Here is a 19,540-nt window from a genome sequence, read left to right as displayed (position 1 = left end):
ATAATGACAAAGCAAAAACAAGTTTTTAGAAATACCTTATTTACATAAGTATTCAGACCCTTTGCTATGAGACTCGAAATTGAGCTCAGGTGGATCCTGTTTCCATTGATCATCCTTGAGATGTTTCTACAACTTGATTGGAGTCCACCTGTGGTAAATTCAATTGATTGGACATGATGTGGAAAGTTACACACCTGTCTATATAAGGTCCCACAGTTGACAGTGCATGTCAGAGCAAAAACCAAGCCATGAGGTCGAAGGAATTGTCCGTAGAGATCCGAGACAGGCTTGTGTCGAGGCACAGATCTGGGGAAGGGTACCAAAACATTTCTGCAGCATTGAAGGTCCCCAAGAACACAGTGGCCTCCATCATTCTTAAATGGAAGACGTTTGGAACCACCAAGACTCTTCCTAGAGCTGGCCGCCCGGCCAAACTGAGCAATTGGGGGAGAATGGCCTTGGTCAGGGAGGTGACCAAGAACCTGATGGATACTCTGAACCATCTCTGCAGCACTCCACTAATCAGGCCTTAATGGTAGAGTGGCCAGACGGAAGCCACTCCTCAGTAAAAGGCACATGACAGCCCGCTTGGAGTTTGCCTAAAGGTACCTAAAGGACTCTCAGACAATGAGAAACAAGATTCTCTGGTCTGATGAAACCAAGATTGAACTCTTTGGCCTGAATGCCAAGCGTCACGTCTGGAGGAAACCAGGCACCGCTCATCACCTGGCCAATACCATCCCTACGAAGAAGCATGGTGGTGGCAGCATCATCCTGTGGGGATGTTTTTCAGCTGCAGGGACTGGGAGACTAGCCAGGATCGAGGGAAAGATGAATGGAGCAAAGTACAGAGAGATCCTTGATGAAAACCTCCTCCAGAGCGCTCAGGATCACAGACTGGGGCGAAGGTTCACCTTCCAACAGGACAACGACCCTAAGCACACAGCCAAGACAACGCAGGAGTGGCTTCAGGACAAGCCTCTGAATGTCCTTGAGACAAGCCTCTGAATGTCCTTGAGTGGCCCAGCCAGAGCCCGGACTTGAACACGATCGAACATCTTTGGAGAGACCTGAAAATAGCTGTGCAGCGACGCTCCCCATCCAACCTGACAGAGCTTGAGAGGATCTGCAGAGAAGAATGGGAGAAACTCCCCAAATACAGGTGTGCCAAGCTTGTAGTGTCATACCCAAGAAGAATTGAGGCTGTACTCGCTGCCAAAGGTGCTTCAACAAAGGACTGAGTAAAGGGTCTGAATACTTATGTAAATGTGATATTTCAGTTTTTTATTTGTAATACATTTGTAAAAATGTCTAAAAACCTGTCTTTGCTTTGTCATTATGGTGTATTTTGTGTAGATTGAGGGGGAAAAAACAATTTAATCCATTTTAGAATAAGTCTGTAACGTAACAAAATGTGGAAAAAGTGAAAGGGTCTGAATACTTTCCGAATGCATGGTACTTTTGCTTTATAAAAGTAGAAAAATACATTTGATTTTGTAAATATTCTGATTAAAAGGTTAAAATCGATGCTTCGTCAGGAAACAAACTCTGTTCTCAGCTTCAGAGTAAACCTCTGTAAGAAACAAGACAAAGAGAAATAAAAACACTTTAAAGGAGAAGAAAAGGAGAATCATTCCCACCACAATGACAGAGCGGTGACTGAAAACTCACTTTAAAGTCGTGGATATAGGTGAAGAAGAAGATGAAGCTGAAGGCCACGATCCACTCACTCACAGCACTCACCAGATGGAACACATAGTCCTGTAATGACGGAGAGTCGGAGAGAGACTGATATTGGCACGTATAGCTTCTCTAGCCTATAAAGCCTATATGGATTTAGAATGTCATCCATCTTTGTTGTTTATGTGAGTTGTGTTCTTGGTAAAGATGTGCTCATACTGTACCTTGTCTTCTGTTCTATGCAGTAAGACACAGATAATAGCTGGATGGAAAATTAAGGAGACCTTTTCTTTGATAAAACAATGGTCATTCATGATTCAAATCATTTAGACACCATTGGTTACTATTGTTTTCAAGGATACTGGGGGAAACTGCCAGGAAGGCGATGGTTGCCATTCCGGTGCGCGTATGACACAAGGCCAAGGAACATCCATAGGGGTAGGCCTTATAGGATATGATGGACTGGAGGGTGGTGTACAGCACACCAGAAACGAAGAAGAGTATTGCACCTGCATCATGCATTTGTATAATCGTTGTCTCCTGGGGAAAAAGAACACACCAGAGAGATCATGTATGGAATATCCCACTCCATCTTCTCACTAAAGAGGCGACAACCTACCTGGAAAGTAGCAACAAAACATATCCCCAAACAAGAAAGCATTCCAATCCAGAAAGCAGCCTGGTTCAGTGCTGGGGGCACACCTGCCTTCTCATTGAGCTTTTCCACAAACTTGTATCTGGCATATATGGTGGCCATACCTGTAGAGTATTTGGCATGGCACATGGAGTGAACGTTTTTATTTTAAAATGTCCCATTTAGACAGTATTTGCTCACAGGCTACTGTAGGCCAATGTGAAACCTGCTACAATAGTTATTTATTTGTTTATTTAATTTGCACTTTAAAACATAGGGAAGTGATATGTAATACTCAGTAAAATGGTCTTATACCATTTATCCCTGCCCTGTCTTACCATGCATTTCTGTTTTCATTTTCAAAAAAATGGGATGTGTGACTAAAGCTTTTGGCACAGTCTCTGACCTGGGAAAACACATGGGGTTGCTTAAGCTCAGACAAAAACAAAAGATCATTCATGGTTTTAGTGTCTTTCTGTGCTCACCTGCAAATGCAGTGATGATCGTCATCAAGCCAAAGATACAACTCTCTGGGGGTTTAGCCCCAATTTCACTAAAGAAAAGAAGAGTTCAGGTTTAATGTGTATGTCATGTCTGGAGGTCATTTTAAATATTTTGATCTGTTTAAGGCCCAGTGCACTCAAAAACGTGATTTTCCTGTGTTTTATATTTCCACACCATGAGGTTGGAATAATACTGTGAAATTGCGAAACAGTTAATAATGCCCTTTTAGTGTAAGAGCGCTTTCCCTTTAAAAGTAAAGTGAGGACACACTGGCTAGTAAGTAGTTCACAGGCCCCTATGCAGTAGGCTACACAGCTGGGACCTGAGTAGCCCAACCGGCGCAAGATGGTGTTATTATTCATTTTATGCTGTTTGTCATACAACATCATGAAGAACTAGGCCGTGTGGAGAGGTCTAGGCGTTAGGACCTGGGTAGCAGCCAATGACTGTGGGTTGCAGCCAAGTAGAGTGCTCAACTGGGGAAAACTAAACCGATTGATTTTTGTCGCTAAAATCAGTGGCGTAGTGGAGGCCATACGCCGTATACCCACTTTGTTGACTTTATTTTTGCATATACTCACTTCTTAATCCCCAATGATACTTAACAAATAAGTATATAAATACTTCGCTAGGCACCACTACACCGCTGGCTACAATGTGATACTTTTTTCACTTATACAGTAAGCATTTCACTGTTAGTCTACAACTGTTGTTTACGAAGCATGTGACAAATAACATTTGATTTGACTTCTTTATTATTTAAATCAGTGTGGGTAATGGAAATATGCTTTATATTTGCACTCATCAAAAGCTGTGATTATTAAGGGAAATTGTATCACATTAGTGTCTGGAAAAGTGGGTATACTCTAATGTTGCCCCAAATTACCCAAACGGCCCTCCCAGCAAATGAAAGGTGCCCTGTGTGAAAAATAATGTTTTCTGTAGTTTTCCTACATATTTTTCTGGTTTTCACTCTCAAAAGGACATTATTTAACAGAAAATCAACACAAATGTGATGTTCTAAGTCAACAACAATGTTAAATCACATCAGGAGACCATTTTTTAGGTCTGGGGAAAATCGAAAAATATAGTTCCCCTTTAATTCAATTGCGCACTTAGCAAGATAACGTTTATAAACTAGCAGTGTTTCTGTAGGCTACTGTACAATGTCCTACATGTGATGGCAGAGTTTGCTTAACAAATGCTCTCCCGATTGATACAAATCAGTATGATATCATTCTGCCAGGTAGGCCTCGCAGTCAACATTTAATTGGGAAGGTGTTTTGGGAAAGCCATGTTTATTCCAACAGAGCACGATTACTGAATTGCGCATCGTCAATACTCAACCAATACTTTTTCACTACCTGGGTTGCATACCCATTGTTGCATTGATTAGCATTTACTGGTACCCAGTTGAGAGCTGAACGCTCTTGCTACCTGACAGATGATATTCCGTTGAAACTATGCTGTGTGCAGCGCGCATGTGAATATATTTCACTTGCTTTGCGTTTGTATAGGCTACTTTGTGCATGATTTCTATATTGTACTACATAATTGATAAGGCGTAGGCCTATCCCTCCACTACATGTGTATAATTATTAACGCTTTGATCAAGAAAGGCAGTTCGTGGAAAATAAAAACTATTAGGCAACTGAAAAATAATAATAGCTTATAATCTTCTTGTTCTAAATTCTTACTTACCTTATATAGGGGAAGATAACATCCACATCATGCTCGAACAATGCAATTAGGTAGGAAACAATAAACGTGCTGGATGACCAAATGACCAAGAAAGTTGGTAAAAAGCATATTCCCTCCATGAACTTTACGTTCGTTTGTATTTTGTTGTTTTGTCTGTGTTCATTTAATAAATTAATATGTTCGCCTACCACGCAGCACCTTGGTCCGATCCTTCAATCAACGAGCGTGACAATTAGGCTTTCTGTAAACCGTTATCTTGCAGTCACTAGGCAGTATTGAACTTCAGTCGTGTTGAGTGTGTGTGTGTAGGCTGGGGTTGGGTTCCTCTTCCGATAATTTCCGCATGTGACAGAAAATAAGAAACACACAGCCGTACATACGATGGCCATACATTTTGTTGGGTTACAAAGTGGGCAAAAAAAAATATATATATATATATATATTTTTTTTTTCTCATTTAATTTTTTATTTATTTATGAAAATAATATACCTCAATTAGATAAGTATTCACCCTCCTGAGTCAATATATGTTAGAAATACCTTTGGCAGCGATTACAGCTGTGAGTTCTTGGGTAAGTCTCTAAGGAGCTTTGCACACCTGCATTGTGACATTTTTTCCCATTGTTCTTTTCAAAATTCTTCAAGCTCTGTCAAGGTGTTGGGGATCATGGCTAGACAGCAATTTAAGTATTGTCATAGATTTTCAAGCAGATTAAAGTCCAAAACGTAATTTGGCCAATCGGGAACATTCACTGTCTTCTTGGTAAGCAACTCCAGTGTAGATTTGGCCTTGTGTTGTAGCTTATTGTCCTGCTGAAAGGTGAATTCCTCTCCCAGTGTCTGGTGTAAAGCAGACTGAAGCAGGTTTTTCCTCTAGGATTTTGCCTGTGTTATGCCATGTTCACCTCCTAGTCGGAAGGAAACAAGACAAAGAGAAATAAAAACACTAAAATAAAGGAGAAGAAAAGGAGAATCATTCCCACCACAATGACAGAGCGGTGACTGAAAACTCACTTTAAAGTCGTGGATATAGGTGAAGATGAAGAAGAAGATGAAGCTGAAGGCCACGATCCACTCACTCACAGCACTCACCAGATGGAACACATAGTCCTGTAATGACGGAGAGTCGGAGAGAGACTGATATTGGCACGTATAGCTTCTCTAGCCTATAAAGCCTATATGGATTGTCGTATCGGGTGAATGGTGGCAATTATTGCTGATAAACAAAGGAGTCCGCTCATACTGAACTTTGATCATAAGGTTTATTCATATCAAAAGCTTCAGCATAAGTGACAGATGACATGACATCCGGAGAGCGACGCCTCAGAATGGCCGCTCTGCCTTCTCCTTCGTTTAACCCCTACTTATAAACAATGCAAAAAGATGGGCTCCCTCTTCTGGCCAATCACCAGTCTCCCCTGTCTACAACACACTTCCTGTCTGTTGTATGTGGCGTTACACTAAAACATTCCCTCTTGATACTAAAATCAACATTCTTTCAGTTCCACTTAAAAACATTTAACAAAGGCATAATCCCAATACACGACATATCCCCCCTTCGAGACGAACTAAAAGTCTCGAAAACAAACAGAATAGGATTATGACTAGTAACAATTTATCTTATTGAGTATCTTTAACATTAAACCAAAAACATTCTCCTCTAGAGTGTAAATACCTTTCTATGAAATATGAACAAATCTTTATGGAGTGTAAGAGCGAAAAACTGTCCGGCAGCCATCTTTTCAGATATCCATCCATCAATCAAGACAGTAAAATTCTCTCACGGTCCCTCTGCCCCAGGCAACCACCTCGATACTCCAAATAAACTCATAAACCATGTAAATGCATTTGAAACTATGATGCAATCAAACACACATGTAAGCCCCTGCAAACAAAATCCTATCCAAAAAATATCCACTCTAAGGCTGGTCAACCCATTGGACCCTACAGTGGACCTCTCCCTGCCTAGACTCCCTGTCCCTAAGCATTCACGAAATAAACAAAAACATCTAAGTTCCTCACATGTATTCAATAACATCAAACATCATTCTACAAAAATTAATACCTAAGAATATGACACAATTATGTATTACACATGTCTATATTTCATTGCAGACACTGGAATGTAGTCCACTACACTTCATCTCCCCGTAGTCTCCTCTTCCAATGGATTGTTGATGATGGAATCGGCCACACCCTCCTTGTTTCATCTCCTCCAGTCATATTGTCCCTTCATATTGTCCCTTCATATTGTCCCCCAAATGCTTCTGGAAGAAAAGAAAAAACCAAACAGTATCTTTTGCAAAACAACACTTTCAAATTGAACATCAATATCAACTAAGAATATAGAAATGATATATAAATGATGTATGAATCACATTAACCCTTTCCCCCCTTTGATTCATAAAATCATACCAAAATCACCCTAATATTGGAGAAAAAATAAAATAAAATTGAAAAATGATCAAATTATCAAAAATGATATTTATCCATTCAGTTCTACTTGTCCATCTTCATCCAGATCAGGAACAGTCAACAACGGCATCTGAGTGTTGTCTCCAGGCATCACTCTCCAACCTATCTCAATATCATAGCTTTCTCAAAGGTCAGTAACAAATTACAAACATCACACACAGTGCTATCAAAGCTGCAATTAAAATGTAACCCATCACTGCCCCTACTGGCCTACCTGATCTTGCAACCAAGACTTCGCTGACCATCCAGCTTTCTCAGATCTCCCAAATGCATCCCTTATATTCTTCAACGCATCTATAACACTCGTGATATTATCGGAACTATCTGGGATCAAAGTATAACAATCATCCCCCGTCAGATTCATAGCCAAACATAAGCCACCTTGTTTTGCCAAAATATAATCAAGAGCCATGTCATGTTTCAACAGCGTCAGTCTGTGACTTCTTTGAGTATTTGACAGAAGGTGAAACCCTCTGTCACGGTTTCGGCCGAGGCTGCCTCTCTCCCTTGTTCGGGCAGGCTTCGGCGTTCGTTGTCTCCGGAATACTAGCTGCCACCGTTGTATGTTTCATGTTCGTTTGCTTTTGTCTGTTTGTTGTCACACCTGTTCTCGTTTAGCCTATTAGTGTTCTATAAGTTTCTCGTTGTGTTTGTCTCGTGTTGTGTGGTATTGATTTTGTCAGTCGTGTATTTCGCTCGGTTGAGCTTCCCTCCACTGCGCTGGAGTAATTACGCACCTGTTTTGTGCGCTGTTGTTTTGTTTCGCCTTCGTGCGTATTTCGCCTCGGGCAAGAGTTGTCCGATTGCCGTGTTTGGCATTACTAAAGTCTGTTGGACTATCCGTCTGTGTCCTGCGTTTGATTCCACCACTGCACCCACCTACAGCACGCGTTGACAGAATACCACACCTACAATGGAATCAGCAGGAGCCGCAGCAGCCCAGGCGACGCTGGAGGACAGGGTCCGGGAACAAGGGGACCAGATCCTGCAGATGGGGACCGCACTGCAGGAGGTGATCACCACCATCCGAGGCTGGGGAACGCCTCCACCGCCACCCTCCCTGCCAGCACCATCGGCCAGTCAGCCTATTCCCGCACCAGAACCCCGAGGAGTCCGACTCTCGCTCCCGAGGGCTTACGATGGGACCGCGGCCGGGTGCCAGGGTTTCCTTCTCCAGGTGGAGCTGTAGCTGGCCACCGTGCACCCGGCGCCCTCGGGACATGAGAGCGTGTCCGCCCTGATCTCCTGCCTGTCCGGGAAGGCGTTGGAATGGGCCAACGCGGAGTGGAGGAGGATCGACGCGGACACCATAACTTACGACGAGTTCTCCCGCCGCTTCAAGGCGGTGTTTGACCATCCCCCGGAGGGGCAGGCGGGGAGCGTCTGGTCTTCCTCCGGCAGGGGAGGAGGAGTGCTCAGGAGTTCGCCCTCGAATTCCGTGACTCTAGCGGCAGATGCAGGGTGGAATGATCGGGCCCTCGTCGATCACTACAGGTGTAGTCTACGAGAGGACGTCCGTCGGGAGCTGGCCTGTAGGGACACCAGCCTCACGTTCGACCAGTTGGTCGACATGTCCATCAGGCTGGATAACCTGCTAGCTACCCGCGGACGTTCCGAGGGGGGTCCGTCCATTTCACCCTCCAGCGCCTCCGAGCCGTGCCCCATGGAGCTCGGGGCGCTGGCGCTAGAGAGAGGAGGGGTCGGCTTACTGGGGGTCCATCCCCTGCACCAACTGTGGTCGGGGAGGACACACCGCGGCTAGGTGCTGGGGATGGCCTCCTAGGGGAGAGGACGACAGGTCCCGCACTGGGGATTCCCTCCAGGTGAGTAGGCGCCCCACTCACCCAGAGCTCTCTGTTGCACATTTTTGTATACCTGTGCGTTTTCCACAGGTAGCACCTCATTCCCAGCATAAGGCGCTGGTAGATTCAGGCGCGGCTGGGAATTTTATTGATAAGAAGTTTTGTTTAGCTTTAGGGATTCCCCTTCTTCCTGTTGATGTCCCTTTCCCCGTTCATGCCCTAGATAGCCGTCCATTGGGTGCGGGCTTGATCAGGGAGGTCACTGCGCCACTTAGGATGTGTGCGCAGGGGGGTCATCAGGAGATGATTCAGCTATTTCTGATTGACTCTCCTGCGTATCCGGTGGTGCTGGGCATGCCCTGGTTGAGTACCCATAACCCATCCATTTCGTGGCAGGAGAGGGCTCTGATGGAGTGGTCTGCCCGGTGTGTGGGTAGATGTTTAGGCGTTTCCGTAGGGGCTACCTCGGTGGAGAGTCCAAACCAGGTGCCCGCATTGCACGTTCCCCCTGAGTATGGGGATTTGGCTATTGCGTTTAGTAAGTCGAGGGCGACGCAGTTGCCGCCCCATAGGCAGGGAGATTGTGCGATAGACCTCCAGGCAGGAGCTGCGCTCCCACGGAGCCATGTGTATCCTCTGTCTCAAGAGGAGAAGAAAGCTATGGAGACTTACATAGACAAATCTCTGAGACAAGGATACATACGGCCTTCCACTTCCCCTGCGTCCTCGAGTTTCTTTTTTGTGAAGAAAAAGGATGGTGGTTTGCGCCCGTGCATCGATTACCGTGGTCTCAATCAGATTACGGTGAAGTACAGTTATCCACTCCCGCTGATTGCGACCATGACTGAGTCATTGCATGGGGCGCGTTTCTTCACTAAATTAGATCTCAGGAGCGCGTACAACTTGGTGCGCATCAGGGAGGGCGATGAATGGAAGACAGCCTTTAGTACCACCTCGGGCCATTACGAGTATCTGGTCATGCCATACGGGTTGATGAACGCTCCGTCAGTTTTCCAATCATTCGTGGATGAGATCTTCAGGGACATGCAGGGGCAGGGGGTGGTTGTGTACATAGATGACATTCTCGTGTACTCGCCTACCCGTGTCGAGCATGTGGCCCTGGTGCGCAGAGTGTTGCGGAGGCTGGTGGAGCACGACCTGTATGTTAAGGCAGAGAAGTGTCTGTTTTTCCAGGAGTCGGTCTCCTTTTTGGGGTATCAGTTGTCTGCGTCAGGGGTGAAGATGGAGGTAGACCGGGTGTCGGCCGTGCGTAATTGGCAAACACCAACCACTGTGAAGGAGGTGCAGCAGTTTTTGGGGTTTGCGAATTACTACCGGAGGTTTATCCGGGGTTTTGGACAGGTGGCAGCTCCCATCACGTCTCTTTTGAAGGGGGGTCCGGTGCGTCTGCAGTGGTCGGCCGAGGCGGACAGGGCGTTTGGGAGGCTGAAGGACCTGTTTACCTCGGCCCCGGTGCTGGCGCATCCGGATCCCTCTTTGCCGTTCCAGGTAGAGGTGGACGCGTCAGAGGCCGGTCTAGGAGCGCCACCTAAACTCCGCCCCTGTGCCTTTTATTCTAAGAAGCTCAGTCCGGCGGAGCGGAACTATGACGTAGGGGACAGGGAGCTGTTAGCCGTGGTACAGGCCCTAAAGGTGTGGAGGCACTGGCTTGAGGGGGCTCAACACCCTTTCCTCATTTTGACGGACCACCGTAACCTGGAGTACATCCGGGCAGCGAGGAGGCTGAACCCTCGCCAGGCAAGATGGAATATGTTCTTGACCAGGTTTACTTTTAAGATCACGTACATCCCTGGGTCGCAGAACGGTAAGGCAGATGCGCTGTCTCGGCGGTATGACACGGAGGAGAGGTCCGTGGAGCCCACTCCCCATACTGCCGGAGTCGTGTCTGGTGGCACCGGTAGTGTGGGAGGTCGATGCTGAACTCGAGCGGGCGTTACGCACCGACCCTAGTCCACCGCAATGCCCTGAGGGTCGGAAGTACGTTCCGCTCGAGGTTCGGGATCGATTGATCTATTGGGCTCACACGTCACCCTCCTCTGGACATCCTGGTATTGGCCGGACAGTGCACTGTCTTAGTGCCAAGTACTGGTGGCCCACGTTGGCGAAGGATGTGAGGGTTTATGTTTCCTCCTGCTCGGTGTGCGCCCAGTGTAAGGCGCCTAGACATCTGCCTAGGGGTAAGTTACTACCCCTGCCTGTTCCACAACGACCATGGTCTCACCTTTCGGTGGATTTCCTAACTGACCTTCCTCCGTCACAGGGGAACACCACTATACTGGTCGTTGTGGACCGGTTTTCTAAGGCCTGTCGTTTGCTCCCCATGCCGGGCCTTCCTACTGCCCTGCAAACCGCCGAAGCACTATTCACCCATGTGTTCCGGCACTACGGGTACCCGAGGATATTGTGTCTGATCGGGGTCCCCAATTTACCTCCAGGGTCTGGAGAGCCTTTATGGAGCGGTTGGGGGTCTCGGTGAGCCTCACCTCGGGTTACCACCCGGAGAGTAATGGGCAGGTGGAACGTGTGAACCAGGATGTGGGTAGGTTTCTTAGAACATACTGCCAGGACCGGCCGGAGGAGTGGGCAAGGTACGTTCCCTGGGCCGAAATGGCCCAGAATTCCCTACGCCATTCCTCCACTAACCTGACCCCTTTCCAATGTGTGTTAGGGTACCAGCCGGTTCTGGCACCTTGGCAGCAGAGCCAGATCGAGGCTCCTGCGGTGGATGAGTGGGCGCGGCGCTCGGAGGAGACATGGAACGCTGCACACGTCCACCTGCAGCGGGCCCTCCGACGTCATAAGGCGAGCGCCGATCTCCACCGCAGTGAGGGACCGGTGTACGCACCTGGTGATCGAGTCTGGCTCTCTACCAGAAACCTGCCCCTCCGCCTGCCCTGTCGGAAACTGGGTCGGCGGTTTGTAGGGCCCTTTAAAGTGCTGGGAAGGTTGAACGAGGTGTGTTACAAATTACAACTGCCTGTTGAATATAAAGGTATTAACCCCTCGTTCCATGTGTCCCTTCTCAGGCCGGTGGTAGCTGGCCCACTCCAAGAAAGTGAGATCAGGGAGACTCCTCCGCCCCCATTGGACATCGAGGGGGCACCGGCGTACACTGTGAGGTCCATCTTGGATTCGAGACGTCGGATGGGGGTCTCCAGTATCTAGTGGAGTGGGAGGGGTACGGTCCGGAGGAGCGGTGCTGGGTGCCGAGGAGAGACATTTTGGACCCGTCTCTCCTGACGGAATTCCATCGTGGGCACCCGACGCACCCTGCTCCGCGTCCTCCGGGTCGTCCCCGAGGCCGAGTCGGCGCACGTCTGGAGCCGCGCGTCAAGGGGGGTACTGTCACGGTTTCGGCCGAGGCTGCCTCTCTCCCTTGTTCGGGCAGGCTTCGGCGTTCGTTGTCTCCGGAATACTAGCTGCCACCGTTGTATGTTTCATGTTCGTTTGCTTTTGTCTGTTTGTTGTCACACCTGTTCTCGTTTAGCCTATTAGTGTTCTATAAGTTTCTCGTTGTGTTTGTCTCGTGTTGTGTGGTATTGATTTTGTCAGTCGTGTATTTCGCTCGGTTGAGCTTCCCTCCACTGCGCTGGAGTAATTACGCACCTGTTTTGTGCGCTGTTGTTTTGTTTCGCCTTCGTGCGTATTTCGCCTTCGGGCAAGAGTTGTCCGATTGCCGTGTTTGGCATTACTAAAGTCTGTTGGACTATCCGTCTGTGTCCTGCGTTTGATTCCACCACTGCACCCACCTACAGCACGCGTTGACACCCTCTTATTGTTTAATTCGCAAACCCCTGCAACGTATATGTAATATTATCAATATGATCTGCTAAAAATGTTACACCATACCATGGAAAAAGACCAAGTCCCCACTTCTCTCCCAGACTTATTCTCCAATGGTAGGCTTCAAGATTATTAAATGTAGCCATGTCTCTTTTCACCCTATTTTCAACAGTAGTTTCAGATTGATCTGTGTTCGGTGCTACCCCTCTCCTAATGGTAAAAACCTCATATGGAAGCTTCAACGTCGACATGTAACAACATCCTGTCCATCCATAGGGTAAGAATATATATGCTTTATCACCACAAACCCTCAAAATATCTCTAAAATTCCCCATAGTCACATTGTCAGGCAAAAGCTAATCTTTTAACCCTCAAAGTCCTGCTCTTCTTACTACCTGGAACATAAAAATTACATTATATTTGTCATCTCTAACCTTATGTTCATGCTTATCCAAAGTCATCATATAATCATCACAATCTGATATTCCCATAAACATACCCTTTCCATCATATGTTTTATTAGAACAAAAACAACTTTTAGCCCTCACTGGTTTCACCTCAAATGCTTCAGTTACGCTGTTACCTGAGTTTCCTTCCCATCTAACAAATGCACACAAGTTAATTCACTTAACCCAATAACACCTAAACCTAGGCTTAAACAAATGTTTTGACAACGACATTATTTTATCTGTTACTGACTGTTGCTGATACCACAGTCATGACAACGCATAAGATTGACACATACTTGATAGAGGTCGAACGACCGTCTCTAAAATGTTTGACTGGAATTCTCAACAGACATGGACCCTCAAGATTCCTCACTGATCTTACAGAATGAGCTGCTGGAACCTGCCCATCTATCTCTAATTTTCACAACAGAAGAATCAAACCACTCCCTTTAGTTTCTCTCTTCCCTAACGAGCAGTACTGATCAGATACCTCTCCTTGTCTGTCATTAAAATCAAAGACCTCATCCTGTACCTCCATGATGAATCTATATTCTCTCTACTACTATCTGTTCTCCTATTTTAACCCTATTCGTACTATCATTGACAGCACTCTCCATCCATAACATAAACCCTGAGTCCTTCTTGCGACCCCCTTTAATTTCAGAAAAGTTGTTGTCGGTGTCATACTTCCTACATTTGCTATTGCCATCGTATCATTAATCCCTTCTAAAGTTACCATTAAAGTAGTTGATCTAGTTGATGTATTAACCTTAATTATTTCTAGTGGCAAAGTTACCAATATCCTCTGTGTATTATCTACTGTTGGAGTGACTACTGTAATCTACTCCTCCTGAAATCCCTCAATGACTGTGGAGGCTACAACAGACCTCAACTCTTCCATTATAAGCGTTACTTTATGAATTACATAGCCTTTTAACCAATAATTCTTAACCGGAACAAATTTTAATGCTTGCACTAGATAAGTACACATATTCTCCCTAATCTTCTCTTATCATTACGCAACATAAGTGAACAGTCACTCATAACCCTCTTCCAAACTATACCTCCTTTGATTAGGTGCAACAGCTTCTACTCTTGGTCCTGATAACAATACTTCTTCTCCATAATTATCTCTCCATGTGGGAGGAACGTCCCCATCCTAACCCCAATAAGTATTTTTCCTCTAAAATTGGTGCTGGAGCTATTGGTTCCCTTATAATCAAATGCGATATATTTATGGCTTTAATAACTATCAATGTTGAAAGAGTTAAATTGCTTCTCACTGTTGTTTTAATAGACTGAAGTGTTAATGTCCTTATTGTTACTTCATCCATTTTCCCCAAAGAAAAGTTGTCTTTGCTTGTACTTCCATCTATCACCACTAGTGTCACTTTTTCCCAACTCTCAGTCCTACCTGTAATCCCTGACTTTCAAACTTTTGATTATAAAAAATACACCTATAATTACCTTGATCTCCCTACTCTAAAGTGTCCTTCACCACTGTTCTCTCTCTCTTACTACTAACTTTGAAACTTAGCTTACTGTCTTAGAGTTCCTTCAACCTAGTTCTCCTAACTTTTTTAATCTAATCTTTTCTCCTAACCTTTAAAAACCTTTTCCCACTGATTTATTCACAAAATCCCTTTACCACCAAATTTTTTGAATATGTGATTGGGAAAGTCCCCACGTGCTTCTGACTTCTTTACACACAGACTTGGCAAACGACTAAACACCTTTTAGCCTAGCCTGAAATCCCTTGGTGTAAGAATGTAACCCAGAATAACAGTCACCCCTTTTAACTTTATTTTCCAGACAGATTGTCTAATAGGCAGTCTAATAGATTATCATCCTTCCTATGATATTATCTTTTTAAGCAAATATGATTCCCAAAAACCCTACTTTTTAAAATCTTCTACCAGACAGCCGTTTAGTGTACATCTTATTGTACAATTCAATTTAAACAATGCATCTCTTCCCAACAATGCAATAGGTATATGCTCTAATATTAGTATGTCTATTTTAATTTCTCCTTGATTTTTTATAGCATAGCTCAATTGGTTCCCTAAGAGTAATTAACTGTTTTATTACCTCAAATCCCTATCCTAATTAGTTAATTTTTACATAGTGAGATGTTTAACCTCTTTTAGGCTCAACACAGATAAAAGCTTTTACACTATTCACTATCACTTCTCATAGTCCTCTGGTTTTACTTCAATTGTTAGATATTTTCTCTTCTTCTCTAATCGGTGCTATCAGCTGACCCCCCCCTTCGTATCTTCTAGGCACTCTAGAATCTTTAGGGTTCACCTGGAGAACAGGTGATCTTGACTGGCCCCTGTATCTTCCTTAAAAATGTTCTCTGTTGTTTCCTCCTGACTTGTTGCACTCACAGGTAAAGTGACCAATCTGTCCATAATTATAACAGTCTTCTGAAAGTTGCTGGAAGTGTAGCTGAAATCTTCCTCCTCCTTCTAAGCCTTCTCGTCCTCTTCCTCTCCAATTCTGTGTCTGTCCAGAAACTGGCTGTGGATATGAAACACCTGGTACCCCCCTTGGCTGGTACAATTGCATTTGATATTGTTCAGTTGAAGCTGTAACAGTGATTGTTGATTTGGTTCACTCTGATTCTTCATAACCAAAGCTTCTCTTCTCCACCAGTTGTATGATTGAGTTTTCTGAGAGTTTCTTCGTCCTGTTCTTTGTTGCTGACATATCAGAATTCTTCAACAGCTTATATTCTAAGTTCTGTCCTCAAAATATCATCTTCCATCATCTTCTTACTTTTTCTTCTGTGCCAGTCCTTGTAGGATAAACTCCTTTTGAATACACAGCACCTTTAGTCTCCTCTTTATCGCTGTCTTCATCTGAACTCGAATCTCTTGTATCCTTCTTCCTTCAACTTCCATCAGAGATCAAATCTCTTGTATCCTTCTTCTTTCCTCTCTTGCCAACTTCCTTCTGATCACAGAGTCATATCCACCCATGACCTCTTCTCAATCACTCTCATCTTCATCATCCTCATCTTCTTTAACCTCACTCTTCTCTTTCAGACATCTCATTTTCTTCCTTCTGGAGTTCTGGATTCATCTTCATTGTCATTTCTGCTTGTCCTCTATCTATTATTCATCTTCATCTCTGATGCAACAATCACCCTCCTGGATGATCCCTGGAAGCTGAGGATAAACATCCCTAAGCTCTACTTCCTTCTCGTAAGGTGGGTGTCTTTTCGCTGAATCCGTATGTGAGAAAGGTGTACTAACTTCTGCCATTAGTTTTTCTGTCGCCTTTTCTATATCTTTGTTTATCTTATCGCTGGAATCTTTTATCAGTTTTTGTTTGAGAATGAAGGGCAACTTTTGTTTCACTTGCCGGATAACCTAGCAATACTTTGGTTAAAGGATTACCATTTTGTATTATATCAACCGGTGTAATGACTTTTTATAGCCTTGATGTCGTTTTTCCCCATTGTAACAACCCTTTTATATTCCTTTATCATGAATTATCTTATTTTAGACTATATAGCCTATGGCTTCCCCCCTTCAATTATTAATATAACCCAAACAACCCCAAAAAAAAAAAAAAAAAAATCATGAATAATTAAAACCAATTTTTATTCCTATATCCTATGTCACCAATTTATCAATTAGTGGTGGCTATCTTACCACAACCCATCAAATGCAAATGTAAGTTAGTCAACTTCAAAGCAATCCCAAAAACAAAGCCTCTAACCCTTCAACACTACACTTCCCATAAACCCTTATCTTAATTTTACAGAATAATGTCAGTCCTTGATTCCCAACACATCTGTAATTAACCCAAGTGATGCACATAGCCTCCAAAATGCAATTTTTAATGAATCAGTTTGCCAAGCCTATGTGAAATTGTCATAACATCAAATATTTTGTAACCAGACCAGTCTCAAAACCTTTTTGACTTGATCCTCTGCCGCGTCACGTGATGTCACGTCAGCACTTCCTGTATCTCCTCTCTCCTCTCGCTTAGCGTTCCTCTCATATGACAGAAGAACAAAGACACAGAATAACATTTTAGTAGTTAATGCAATCACTGAGTTATCTCAACCATATTCAACATTCCTTCGTTCACCCATTATTCACTCTAAGACTAAACTCAGAACTAAATAGATCGCTCAAAAACATTTTATTTAATTTTAATCGTCTTCTAATTCAATTTATTATAATCCGTCAACATATCTCTCTCATTTATCAATTCAATAGGTCACAAAACAAGTTTCCTCTTTAACCAACCGCCGCTTTACAACTAGAAGACTCGTGTCCAAATATCTCTTTGTCTGTGTGTTTCTCTGTCTTCCTGCAGCCCCCAACAGAAATATGACCCATTAGCAAAAACGTGTTGTAGTTTAGTACCGTAAACCAAAACGTGTCCTAATCTCGTGCCATAAACTACAACTCCCACGTTTTGTAGTGTAGTGTCATAAAATTAAACGCATGCGCAAATGCATTCAATGCTACGATTCCCAGACAATAGAACGATAGCATTACGCTACAGCTTCACTATTTTATACCTTATACTCACACAATTACACATAACAGAGCTCACATTTGCGTAGAACTTTGAATTCTACACACACATACATATTTTAAGAGGCTTAGTCCATCGCAATGGGACCTCTAAGGATACGTTAGCATGTAGCACGCAACACAATTAGCATTTAGCATTAGCCGCTATGTACCATGTAGCATGAAACCCAATCCAGCATTTAGAATTAGCCTTAGCCTTTAGCTAACTGCGGCCTACCACGCCCTAAGTAACCTTGCATTGTGCCCAAATCATTGTCCATTTATCACCTGCTAACTTTATGCTGCCGTAAGTTCTGGATAATCATATGAGCGGTTACCCCAAACGAATAATCCGTTGACTATAAGATGAGCATAACATACACATAATCGTCCACCTTATGTTTCCCAGAACCAACCTGACACCACCCTAGCGCGTTGCCAGGATTTTATGGCCCACTCCTAAAGTGTCGCCTCGTTTCGAGGTCTTTCCAGATTCACAATGCTCTAATTGCATATACGTATCTACCTTACTTTATTCTGCCAATATCTGCCGTTAATATCTGCCTTCAATTGCTGTACAATTTTAGAATAATTATTACCAGACTCCTAGTCAACAGCAATAACGCCACACGAGGCACGGTCGTAATGGTACATTCCTCCAGTGTACAATCACATAGCATCCAACCTAACAAGCTCCAAAGCGGTAAGAAAAACTCACCCTTGTCTGGCCATGGCTTCAAAGCGAGTTAGCCTGGCGGCTGAATGAAACAAAGGAGATTTGCAGACCAGCCCCACGTTGGGCGCCATTTGTCGTATCGGGTGAATGGTGGCAATTATTGCTGATAAACAAAGGAGTCCGCTCATACTGAACTTTGATCATAAGGTTTATTCATATCAAAAGCTTCAGCATAAGTGACAGATGACATGACATCCGGAGAGCGACGCCTCAGAATGGCCGCTCTGCCTTCTCCTTCGTTTAACCCCTACTTATAAACAATGCAAAAAGATGGGCTCCCTCTTCTGGCCAATCACCAGTCTCCCCTGTCTACAACACACTTCCTGTCTGTTGTATGTGGCGTTACACTAAAACATTCCCTCTTGATACTAAAATCAACATTCTTTCAGTTCCACTTAAAAACATTTAACAAAGGCATAATCCCAATACACGACAGGATTCAGAATGTCATCCATCTTTGTTGTTTATGTGAGTTGTGTTCTTGGTAAAGATGTGCTCATACTGTACCTCGTCTTCTGTTTTTCTATGCAGTGTGGTTTGTGTCACAAAGACAGCACAGATAACAGCTGGATGAAAAATGAAGGAGATATTTTCTTTGATAAAACAATGATCATTCATGATTAAAATCATTTAGACACCATGGGTTACTATTGTTTTCAAGGATACTGGGGGAAACTGCCAGGAAGGCGATGGTTGCAATTCCGGTGCGCATACGACACAGAGGGAACAAAGAAAGACAAACATAGTGAAGTGAAACGTAATACTCAGTAAAATGCAATATTATACCATTTATCCCAGTCCTGTCTAACCATGCATTTCTGCTTTCATTTTCTCAAACATGGGAGGTGTGACTAAAGCTTTTGGCACAGTCTCGGACCTTGTAAAACCCATGGGGGCCATACTTGTGAACTTTTGCTTAGAGGTTTTTAAACCATTGGTCTAACAAGACTAGCTGCTAGCTTTTCTCATAGGCCAACTGTCCTTTTAACCACGTGTTGTGTTCGAATCCTCCATGGGGTCATCATTTTCCTTTGACATGTGGACTTACATTCATTGTGGTATGGTGTTGAGAAGTAAAGTGCAGTCATCACCTTAACAATTAAGATTAAGAATGAATTTCATAAGGAGCTAGGGCTACGACTTTCTTCAGCCTTCTTCACAAACACACTGTTGGCCCTAATACTATATGAGGCTACATGGATGTGTACAATCATTAA

The 19,540-nt window shown here is 44.1% G+C and overlaps 1 protein-coding gene and 1 long non-coding RNA gene across 2 annotated transcripts; both read right to left on the bottom strand.

Annotated features, from left to right (window-relative positions):
• Nucleotides 1-1,534: 1,534 nt before the first annotated feature.
• Nucleotides 1,535-4,638, bottom strand: LOC121580026 (DNA damage-regulated autophagy modulator protein 1). The gene is made up of 7 exons (XM_041895106.2): nt 4,520-4,638; nt 2,800-2,867; nt 2,300-2,439; nt 2,043-2,220; nt 1,905-1,942; nt 1,672-1,761; nt 1,535-1,573 (listed from the first exon to the last, which is right to left on the bottom strand). Exons 1-7 carry the CDS (start codon nt 4,636-4,638, stop codon nt 1,535-1,537), a joined length of 672 nt encoding a protein of 223 aa, XP_041751040.2.
• Nucleotides 4,639-5,596: 958 nt separating this feature from the next.
• On the bottom strand, nt 5,597-19,036 carry LOC123484746. The gene is made up of 3 exons (XR_006658673.1): nt 18,990-19,036; nt 18,831-18,889; nt 5,597-5,629 (listed from the first exon to the last, which is right to left on the bottom strand). It is a non-coding gene; the product is annotated as an uncharacterized LOC123484746 (long non-coding RNA).
• Between the last annotated feature and the right edge of the window lie 504 nt (nt 19,037-19,540).

The sequence above is a fragment of the Coregonus clupeaformis genome, unplaced genomic scaffold (assembly GCF_020615455.1).
Source record: "Coregonus clupeaformis isolate EN_2021a unplaced genomic scaffold, ASM2061545v1 scaf0435, whole genome shotgun sequence".
Lineage (NCBI taxonomy): Eukaryota > Metazoa > Chordata > Actinopteri > Salmoniformes > Salmonidae > Coregonus > Coregonus clupeaformis.
The sequence above is the reverse complement of the archived record's forward strand: the minus strand, read 5'-3'. Positions and strand labels throughout refer to the sequence as shown.